The 11,748-nt window shown below is 28.7% G+C and overlaps 2 protein-coding genes across 3 annotated transcripts; one reads left to right on the top strand and one right to left on the bottom strand.

Moving 5' to 3' along the window:
- The first annotated feature begins 3,940 nt into the window (after nucleotides 1–3,940).
- Nucleotides 3,941–6,226, top strand: LOC108685439 (RUS1 family protein C16orf58 homolog). 2 transcript variants are annotated; one of them, XM_018190222.1, is made up of 9 exons: nucleotides 3,941–4,076; nucleotides 4,163–4,338; nucleotides 4,501–4,661; nucleotides 4,778–4,970; nucleotides 5,026–5,141; nucleotides 5,214–5,410; nucleotides 5,502–5,761; nucleotides 5,838–6,018; nucleotides 6,098–6,226. In XM_018190222.1, the coding sequence occupies exons 1-9, from the start codon at nucleotides 4,013–4,015 to the stop codon at nucleotides 6,163–6,165; spliced, it is 1,416 nt and encodes a 471-aa protein (XP_018045711.1). In that variant the 5' UTR covers nucleotides 3,941–4,012; the 3' UTR covers nucleotides 6,166–6,226. The 2 variants fall into 2 exon arrangements, with proteins under 2 accessions (XP_018045711.1, XP_018045712.1); XM_018190223.1 differs by having other exon boundaries at nucleotides 4,181–4,338; nucleotides 6,098–6,174.
- Nucleotides 6,227–6,414: 188 nt separating this feature from the next.
- LOC108685447 (RWD domain-containing protein 4) lies at nucleotides 6,415–7,810 on the bottom strand. Its single transcript, XM_018190231.1, has 5 exons — nucleotides 7,735–7,810; nucleotides 7,456–7,610; nucleotides 6,958–7,067; nucleotides 6,691–6,886; nucleotides 6,415–6,615 (listed from the first exon to the last, which is right to left on the bottom strand). Exons 2-5 carry the CDS (start codon nucleotides 7,558–7,560, stop codon nucleotides 6,448–6,450), a joined length of 579 nt encoding a protein of 192 aa, XP_018045720.1. The 5' UTR covers nucleotides 7,561–7,610; nucleotides 7,735–7,810; the 3' UTR covers nucleotides 6,415–6,447.
- Nucleotides 7,811–11,748: the final 3,938 nt, after the last annotated feature.

The following is an 11,748-nucleotide window of genomic DNA, read 5'->3' as shown; positions in this document are numbered from 1 at the left end:
ATATATATTAAAAATTACTTAATAATCTTTATATATACTTATAAAGGTAATGAAAATTAATCTGGAGCACAAACGACCAATCGTGTGTAGTGAAAGACCGGAAAATTGTATGCATTAAGGATTAAATATTAATTAGTCAATAAATTGGAAGAAATCGAAAAAAAAAATAATAATAGAAGCTTAAAAGAATATATATCCCTTCACTTGAGTTCACATTTTCATTCCCGGATAACTGCACATTGGATCTCTCGCTAGTTATACGTTGCATTTTCTCTCTAGCTGTAGTCTTCGGTGTTTCGCTCTTTAATCTCTTTTTAATTGCTTCTTGTGGATCCATAATCATTCGATTTACGATATGGTTTCTTATCGGCGTCGTCGAATCCGTTACAGATGTTGAGACCGAAGAATTTCTCACGTGTGAGTTGGCAACGTTGTTGCTGTTTCTCAATAGACTTTTGAAAACATTTGTTTCCTTTGTTCTGCTCTGAGATCCTCCTGTATTTTTCAGATTTATCATTGAATGTCGGTTGCCACTCGTCGATTTGCTGTTGAGGTTCAATCGCGCGGTTGACTTTTGCACACGTTCGTTTTCCGGAGTCGATGTAAAGTTTGAAATTACGGGAAACGTGAAAAGGGATGGGAAACGATTCGACGCGGATGAATTGTGAGATATATTTTGCAAGTGTCTGGACGAGTTATTCGTAACACGCGGTACTAAATGTCGAAGTTCTGTCTGCAGCTTCTCGATCTCGTCGAGGCGCATCAGGATATCATCGATGTTATCTTCGGCCATCTCAGGATTTTTATAACGCAACGATTACATCTTGAATTTATTATTTTCTTCCTTCGTTACATTTTAATTTTTCTGAAAATTATCTCAAAACTGAACGCGCGATTTTCAACCTGAAGATCGTTCATATTTTGACATTTAACGTCGATGCGACATTATTATACAAATCGCATCATCGACATTGACATTATTAATTAATAATTATGCTTCCAGTGGTTAGGAGAGAAATAAATTCTGATAGATAATAAAATTATTTGATGTTAAGAATAAAAATTTTTGTAAAATTACATATGAATTTTTATTATTATTATACATATAAAATATTATTTATTACTATATTAATAACTAAAGTATTAAATATTATCAGAGTTTATTTCCTTTTCATAATTAGCAGTTTAAAAGTAGTCGATGGATACACATATTGCGGACACAAATAATGAACTAATTCGCATCACTGATTCATTCATCTGAGAACGCAGAAATTAATATTGATAATATCATCACTGCTGTAACCCAACTAAATATCAGAATCTTTCGATTACGAGAAGAAATCGTCGCATTTAAAAATGAAAACATAATTCATTCAGCTGATGAATAATGACGAATAATAATTTAACAAAGTATGATTAGTAAGAAATTAAGATATTTTTACAACTTTTTTGTAAATAAATTGTTATTACTTAGAATATGTTATAAATATTGGATATATACGAAAAGAATAGTTTTACTGAAATATCTAAAAATTTAGCTACATCTTAAAATACTTTCGTTAAATCATCAAAATAATTACGAACGCTTAAACATTGATAACAATATAATGCTGCAAAAAGTTTTAACATTTTAGTAAGCAGTTTATGTATCTTAACTAATTAATAATTTAAACAACATTAATTATTTTCACCTACATTTATTTGCTGCTATTATAGTTACCTTTTTAGATAATTTAAAATCATTCTTTCCATGAATAAGTATGAAATATACTTTTCTTTAATGCAATCTAATTCATCAAAAAATTAATCCTTAAATTAATCTTCGCTGATTTTGCTGTTATAATGCCGTTATAAATCTACCTTCTATATTGTGAAACTTATATTCAAAATAATAAGAGCAAATTGACTTGCGACTTATATATTTTTGTTACCGATTAATACTTCACGCATGAAAACATTTTGATGTTCCAGTTTAACACCAGCAGGATTTAATCATTCGACAAAAAAGGGAGAAAATCGAATGAGTACACGCTACGAGCCGCAAAGAAATTTTAAGAGGGACGATTCGCCAGGCGGCACTGATTTATCCGCTCGTTTATCATTCGCGAAACGTGCACGGGAAGTAAAAGCGGCGAACGAGGTGGCCGTATTTAAAGAGGATTACCCGCGTGACGATAAATCAATCGAAGATGATGAACGGCCAAATAGATCGCGCGTGTCTGAACCGTCGGGAACGTATCGAAAGTCCATTTCGGACGCCGAAAAATCCAGGAAAGAAACCGATGAGAGACCGGGAGATGCAAGAGACACTAGGGACGCGAGAACTTCACGTGTTGCAAATGAGAAGCTGAGGAAGCTTAACGAGAATCGAAACGAGGTCGTTAGCGAGACGGGCTTTCGTAGTCCTGCAAATGTTTTTACACCCAAAATTAAGAGAAAAAGAATTTCTAGAGGCGTACAATGCGTTTCAATCGGATATCGTAATCATGTAAGTCGATTTCTTTTCAACTGTTTTAAATTGAAATCGAAAAAACACAATCTGAAACGAAAAGCAAAGAGTAAAAAAGCTTCAGCGAATAAATTTGATGTTGAACCACGAATTGAAGTGAATAGATTGCCATGTGCGACAATAATAAGCGACGAATCTCATAACGTGATGAAAGAAAAAGTAAGTGATACAAATACAAAGAAAGACGAATTTGAGAAGATGAATGAGAAGAAAATAGAAAGAATTACTTATGGAAATGGATTATCCGTACAAATGCAAAATATGCATGATGACGAAAAATCGAAAGATGATTTGAAGAATCGCAAAGTGAAAATAAATTTTCTTGAAAAGTTGCGGCTGCGGAGAGCTTTAATACATAAAAATGATTCGAAAGCGCAACAAAACAAATTACGATATGAATCTCAAAATCATAAAGAAGAAATTGTTAAACTAAGTTGCGAAAATAAAAAAGTAAACTGCGCTCGTAAATGCGAAGACAACTCACAAAGTGTAAAAATCGATTGCGAAATGGATTCGAATAATATATGGAAAACCATTATAACTGCTAATGGAGAAAGTAATATAAATAAAATCAAAGAAAGATTGGATTTGTATATTGCCGAATTAAATGGAATAATTGATGATGCTTGTCTGATATTTGGCAATAAGAAAGAAGCAGCAAAGAATTTCTAAAGATATTAACTCGTCAAGTTATTTGTATCGTTTTTGTGGTAAATAAATTAAAATGTGGATAGGATTAATTTTATTAAACTTTAGTAATTCTACCTATATTTTAATTCATCAATTAAAAAGAAATATTGTAACTCTAGTTAGTTGTAGAAATATTGCAACTCTATCAATTGAGCTAATTGTTGACTAAATTAAAGTGGCTAATCCTGGTGAAAATTTTTCTCTCAATTTTTCATATAATTTTTTAGAATTTCTATATAATTTTTCAGAATTTCTCTATAATTTTATAATTTTCTCACATTTTTTATACAAATTGGAACATTTCTCAGAAAATCTACATCTTTTCTCAGAATTTTTCATATATGTTAATTATGAAATATCGCTTTTTAAATAAGATTTTTAAGATTTTTTGTAAGTATAATTTCTGATAAAATGTTAAAAAATCTAAAAAATTAAAAAATACTTTTTAAAAATTATGGGATGAGAAATTTCAGGATATTTCAGAATTCACTTGTATGAAAAATTCTGAGAGAAGATATAAACTTTCTGAATATTTCTGAATATTTCTGAAAAATGTTCCAATTTATATAAAAATTATGAGAAAAATTTTCAGGGAAAGTTTTAATTAATGCGTTGTCTACAACACATGGAGTAAGAAATTGACCAATCACGATTATTCTTCTCATAATTGTGATTGGCTAATTTCTTACTCTTACTTCTTACTCTGTGTGTAGACACATGCCTGTATCTAAAATAGCAGACGATTATACACATATATCACAAACGTGGCGAGTGAATAAAGTGAATTTTTAACACGGCATTCTTTCTGCGAATATGCGCGTTGTTTTTCGCGAAATTTATGAGAACGAGAAAGAGATAGTTTATTTGAGACCAAACGGTAAGGTATTCGTGATCTACTTGATGATAATCATCCTCTACATATCATAGCAGCTACATCTTAACTCTGCGTTGATTTATTGACAGTTGACACCTGTTGTCCAGATGATTTCAGCACAAGTGAAAGAAAATTCGATCTTACCGAATCACAGACTGTTCATTCTCGGATTACGTCTGTCTTCAAACAGATATTTTTGCCGCAAGGATATCCGAACAGTGTGCATCCTGACTACACGGCGTATCAGATATGGGACACGGTGCAGGTTAGCTTAAATCTCCAAATAAACATATTTGACATATGTTTGATTGATACTCTATAATTATGTTATTATAATACAGTATTATTATAATACATTATAATAAGATTTTTCTTTTATTTTCCATTGACAAAGTGATTCATGAAGAAAAAAATTAACATTTTACAGGCTTTTGCCAGTACTATAACAGGTACGCTGACGACTCATTCTATAATGAAAGGGATAGGAGTTGGAGAGTCAAATGCTACACCTTTGGCAGCAGCAATAACGTGGATTTTAAAAAGTGGTACTGGGATGATTGGGAGTATAATGTTTGCATGGTGGAATGGGTAAAGAATAGACAACAACAGATATTCTCTAAAAATATTTGTTACGCAATGCTTAACAAACTACTTGTACTTTTGTTAAGTAATGCTAAACAAGATTTTGCTTTTTTCTATTATAGAACTAAATTAGATGGACAATGTAAAAAGTGGAGGCTATTTGCTGATATTTTGGATGATATAGCTAAAGGAATAGAATTACTTGTACCATATTTCTCCTCATATTCTGTTATAATTTTGTGTATTTCGACCACTATGAAGTCCATTGTCGGTGTTGCTGGTGGAGCTACGAGAACAGCATTGATTCATCATCAGGTATAATTATTCGTGTATATATTACTTTTTTACTAAGATTACTTTCTTATCATAGGCGATACAAAATAATGTGGCAGATGTCTCTGCAAAAGATGGGAGTCAAGAGACTTGTGTAAATCTAATCGCATCATTCTTTGGAATCTTTATATTATCTTTATTCCACGATGGACAGTATGTATTTAATATACTTATCTGATTGTTATTACAAATTCTTTTAATAATGTTGAAGTGATACACATATAGATATGTACTAGAACTGTATCTCTTCCTGGTAGCAGTTCATCTCTATGCAAATTATTCGGCGGTTAAAGCGTTATGTTTAGATACACTCAATGAAGATCGTCTGGCTATAATTGTTAAAAAATACATGATGAACGAGCAGATTCCTGAGCCATGGAAAGTAAATAAGGAAGAATCAGTATTTTTACTTAAAAATCCTAGTAAGATATTAAAATTATTTGATCATTTGTTTTCACTGTATATAAGACAAAATTTCTAATATTTCTAATAGTTTATGGATATTATTTTTAGCCAGAGGCATACATGGTTTTGATATAAAAATTGGTGTATCATTCGCAAATATTTTGAAAAGAAATATAATTTCACTCACAGAAATGGAATTTTTATTAAAATTTTTTGAAAACAGGAAGTATATAATAATGATAGATATTGAAAAAAGGAATATATTTGTAATTCTCAAAAAAGATATACAATCTGTCGAAATATTGGAAGCATACTTTTATGCTTCCATGTGTGCTTTCTATCTTTGTATAGCAAGAAAAATACCAATAGTAAGAAATTAAAGCTATTTTATATTTTTTGTTACTTATGCATATTTTATTGTAATTATACTGTGATATCACACAGGATATGTTATTGAAATCTGAAACATCCGAAATATCATATCCATTGCTGAATACATATGTTCTGCAAAGGATACATACTGTTTCACATTGGGGCATGTCAATAACTTTACAAAGTGTTAGTGCTACAGATGTAACTGTCTCTAATGAGTATAAAACATTCCTTAACAATCTAGAAATACATGGTATGTAATAATTTCATTAAATAAATAATAAATTAAGTACAAATATAAGTACTATTAATAATTCTACTAATAATTCTAGGATGGAAAACGGAAACAAATCTATTAACAATTGGAGCATGGAGACTTTCCATGGATAATAATGGATAATTATTAGACAATTATTTAAATCATATTAGAAATAAATTGTTGAGAGAGAGAGAGAGAGAGAGAGAGAGAAAGAGAGAGAGAGAGAGAAAAGAACAATTATTCTTATAATTGTTCATTATTCTTTAATATTAAAATAATTTTTCTACTCAATAAATTAAAAAATAAAAATAATATATGAGAATAAAGCCACTTTGAAAAATAGATAAGGAAATAATTTTATTTCCAACAATTTATAAAAATATAACACGCCTGTCATACTGTACAAAATATTATGGTCTTGGACTATGATTCCTCCTCCGTTCTAGGTCCAGTCTGTGATAAATGTTTTACTATATCTACCCAATTCCATCCTCGCTGTCTTTCACCTTTGCCATCTGCTTTGTTCCACTGTCTACGCTTCTGGGCTTTACTTAATTGTTCCTTCTTCGGTTTCTTTATCGTTTCCTCGACCTTAGAAGTATTAAGATATCACTTTGCTTGCAATAATTTTTAGTAACAATAAATTATATAATAGAATGAATATACCTGTTGGTTCTCTTCTGTAATTTTCAGCTTACTAGTATGTGAATTTATATTGGCAATTGAGTCGGGTTGCGTGCACACTAAGTCTGCATAATGTTCTTGGACAGATTGAAATAACGTATATGTCATAGCGCTACCTAACCACTGCTCAGCCTCTGCCTCTAAGTGATTCATCACCTTGTCCTTGACCTCTTGCAAACTACATTCCAATTATTCATCAAAGTAATCAAATGAGCAAAAATAGTTGAATGGTTGCTTGGCTGCACTTACATATGTTTGTTATAAAATGTATTCATATTGATAGTTGGTTTCTCTGTAGGATATGTTGCGCCCCATGAAATTTCCAGTAGAAATGACTTCATATCATTATCTTCTCCGTACTACATAAAAAATCACTAATATAAATAATTTATTTCAATTCCAAAACATTTGCCTGACATGCAAATAAGAAACACTTATGAAGTAGTGCAGTATAGCAAACTACTTTTTAATTCCATTTTATGATTAAAAAAGTGTTAATTTTTTCTTCTTTTATAATTATATAATTGAAATGGAACAAACATTATATATTTGAATGAGACTTTGAAGAGATACAAAGAAAAAACTTTGAATAATACTTAAGCTATGAAGTACTTTTGTGTCAAAATAAATTATTAAATACAAATATTCTTTGTATTGTATATTACAATTTACGAATTATTTCATAAAAGTGCTCAATTCTGACAAAGTTACAAAAGAAAAGCTATAAAATAAAAAATATTCTTGCACCTTATATTGAAATATTGTGGGTGTCAGCTGTTTAAAAGCCGGATCGCCGTCGTATATCGAGAGTAATACTTCTCGTTCCTCCTCCTGAAGCTCAGCATCGCTCATCTCCTTTTTCTAGACTAGATTCCGAACGATCGTATCACGCTCAAGTGTCACTGCGTGAATTTTTAGGTTAGAAAATTATTACATTCTTCACAACTATAGACGTAATAAGTACTAATTACGTCCAATTGTCTACGTTTGAGTAAACAATGAAACTTTTGATCAAATTATACATACATATATACTAAAAAGAGATAAAGATGCCACCTCTCTTTGTCATGACACTAGCGCCAGCCAATATTGGGAAATCGTAGGACGAATGAATTACATCCCACAGAACAGAGCATGCGTAAATCACATAATCGACCACGTGACTGATCTTGATATAAATTATATGTGTATATTTTTTATTTTCTCATATTGCTAATAAATTTAAAATACATTAAATATTATATGTTGAATATATAATATTATAATGATATATAATATTATAATTATTATAATCTATATCTATGAATATATATAAAATTTTTAGAGACAATAATAAATTTTATTATATAAACAGTAATTTTGTTTTCTTACAGAGTAGCTATTGGGTTGTCCGGAAAGTTCGTGCCGAATGTTGAAAGAAAATTGAAACGCAGAAAATTTAAATTTTAGTATATATTTATTAAATTATATAGGTTAGTCGGCACGAACTTTCCGGACAACCCAATACTAACAAAGTTAGTAGATACTGCTAGTAGTAAAAGATTCTCTAAAAGATTTTAGAGATTCCTCATTCAAATTCAAGACAAAAATTTCATATGACCAGATATTCGAAATGGATTTAGAATGTGAAATTAGGATGTGAAATTTCCTAAAACGAAGAAAAAAATTTTTTTTTTCTTTAAAATTTTTTAGAATTATTTATAATATAGCCACCATAATATGTATATATATTATATTATAGATTCAAATATATTTATTAGTTTTGAAGTGTTATTTCACTCTTCAAAACTCAAAAATTGAATCAATATAAAAACAAGTTTTATGAATTTTTAATTTGAATTTGTTTAACACGTTTGTCAAGGATTGAATCAGTCTCGGACAGTTTCCTTGCATTAAAATATTATATTTATTGATACATAATTTTATTTCAGAAGTTTAAAGTGTGCGAGATATTTACTCTAGTTGTCATAATTAAAAGGCATTCCATCCATATTTCTAAATAATTAACAGAAAAGATGTCATGAATATTTTTATAAAATTATTCAAAAATTATTCTAATATAATAAAATAATTGGAGCTTATATCCAGTATTTTTAGATATTCAATTGCCTTTTTTAAAAATGAATAAATAAATATATATATAATAAAATATGACTGACTGTGCACTGACTCTATAATATATCGCGATTTATATAATATTACATATTATTTTTGATGAGAAATAATGTTCACTTGTACTATCATAACATTGAGAAATAAGAAGAAAAAGAAATTTTAGGTGGAAAAAGAATGTCTAGAAAAATTTTTTCGGGAAGTTACCTTAGAATTTTGTTATAATGTTATGACGTTTATCTCGTCATTTTCGAAGAAAAAAAAGAATCAGTTCATCAATTTTTTGTACTCGTCTGCACTCTTTTCCCAGGGATATAACGCTTAAAGAAATGAATCGATTCCTAACTTAATATAATTGGATACGGAAAATACGAATACACATTTCGTGCAAAAGAGCAATTTGCGACATATACTTTTTTTCGCTGAGGAATGATAGAAATTTCTCGTACAAGATGGGGGGGTGAAGAGGGAGGAGATAATTTGTCGTTTATATTTTTCTGTATCTCAAATATTTTTTCAGTTATCGTCGAATCATCAGAATAGATTTAGGAGTTCTCTCTCTGTTTTTCTCTCTCTCTCTCTCTCTCTCTCTCTCTCTCTCTCTCTCTCTCGCTCTGTAAATCAACATTATAGAGTGAATCGTTTGATGTTGTACGGACTGTGGCCTTATTAGAGCTGAACGATGAACACCTGGATTAAGCGAATGTTCACAATTCTTATTATTTTGTCTTTATTCTCTCAGATAAATACTAAAGTAAATCTAATCAATTTTATTTCCATTTTTCATTATATAATAGGTATATTTACTATGCATTATAAAATTTCTATGTCATTATAGAATTAATTTCTTTCTTTCTTGATGACATTGACAATGAGAAATGTAAAAATGTTTCTCATATTTCCAAGACAATCTTTAAATAAAATTTATTCAAATAAAATGTATCTATATATATATCTTTACTTAAACGTAAAGCTTAATTTATATTATTAGATTATTAATTAAAATAGATTAATTAAAATTAGAAATTAAAATAAAAATTAAATAGGTCTTTATTTTCTACAATGACTTTACAAGATAAAAGATAGTTTCGAAAGATATCTTTTTAGGCAGTTAAAATTTTTCAGACAGAATTAACGACAGATTTTAAATTTAATTATTTATCTATTATCAGTCCTATTATTGGCGCAATAGTACAATTTTTGAATCGTATAATAATCAACGATAATAAAGTAAGAAATATATAGTAATTTCTGTATACTTGATCAAAATGCATAATACTAAAAAAAATTGTTTTTGTAATAAATTTTTTCTAATTTTTTGCTGATTTCAAAATTAGAAATTAGTGATTATATTTAAAAGAAGAAATATTTTTGAATGTTAATAAAAATATGAAACATTTTTTAATATTTATATAAATGTAAAGATTAAAAAGAATAGCGTTCCGCACATATATGTATTCAATATGACCTAAATATATATTTCCCTTTTTTACAGAAAAATTTAAAACAAAGTAATCTAATATTATTTTTGTAAAATATATATAAGTTTATTAACATATTGACATGTTTATTTGACATATAAGAATACACAAAAAATTATTTTCCAAACAATGATTATCTATTTATCTATTTATTTATTTTTATATTTATTTTTACATTTATTTCTACAATATTTAGTAGATAAATTAGAATCCATAGAATTATTAGAATAACGAAAGTAGATGTTAAAATCGATATGCACACTCAGTGTGTCTATAAATTGATTATATTGATTATATATATTCTACCTTACAAGGAATTTTCTCTTTATAAACGAAACAGATATATTGTGACACAGATATAAACTAAATATGATAGTGTAAAATATGATTCAGAGACTACAATGACATGAACTTTTAAAATTAATAATCATCTTTTTGTAATTATAAGAAATTACTTACCTACAAAATATTACACGACCATGACATTCTGCAATTTGCTTTATTGACAATAACAGAATGAACAAATTAAACAATAAATTGGACGCAATCGAGTTAGACGATCAACTTGCACAAATTACTGCTATTTGTTGAATTAATCGTGTAATTACAAATAACGAATAGAGCGTTTTGAGTACAGGCCTATATATTGTTCCAAGTAACACAGCAGCGCTTACAAAGTGCTAAAAAAACAATTATATACTGTTTTTTAGCGCTTTATTAATGCTTTGTAAGCACTGTGTGTTACTTGGAATGTTTTATTATTTAATATTTTTATTATAAAGTATTTTATTGCGAAATATTCCTTCTCGATGTCATCGCTTATTCGTGTGGAGAAATGATTGTTGATTTATTTTATATTGGATCTACAAAAAAATGGTTATTAATTTTAGTACATGTTATTATAGCTCTAATATATTTTATTCATATTTTACAACATTATATTTAGTTTATATCTTTGTTACAACGTTTCGTATTTGCAAAGGAAAAATTCCTTGTAAGATAAAATCAATATAACTTGATTAATTTTAATTGATTTTACGTCTTTCAGTTTATCTCTTTGTAGGCATAACATGTACATGCTTACCACATTCATTCCCCAAATTCTCGATGTATTCTTACCGTTGGATGAGTCACGTTCACGCGAGCATCCGTTTCGTATAGAATTCTTCATCGATCAAGAAAAATATTTTTATACTATTCGACTTATAATGTATTTCGGTACATGTGTTTTGTACACATTTGGAGTGGTCATTGCCAACGGATCCACATTCGTCGTTTACATGCAGCATGCTAATGGAATGTTTACCATACTAGGGTACTGCCTAATTAAAATGTTTTTACATTATGCTTTTAGCATTTCTTAACGTGAATTTTATATATTTCTTAGTCAATTTTTTAGATATAATTTATTTTTATACACGTTTAATATATAATATATATATATGTA

This window comes from Atta colombica, unplaced genomic scaffold (assembly GCF_001594045.1).
Source record: "Atta colombica isolate Treedump-2 unplaced genomic scaffold, Acol1.0 scaffold153, whole genome shotgun sequence".
NCBI classification, from domain to species: Eukaryota; Metazoa; Arthropoda; class Insecta; order Hymenoptera; family Formicidae; genus Atta; species Atta colombica.
This window is presented reverse-complemented; position numbering and strand designations above follow the sequence as displayed.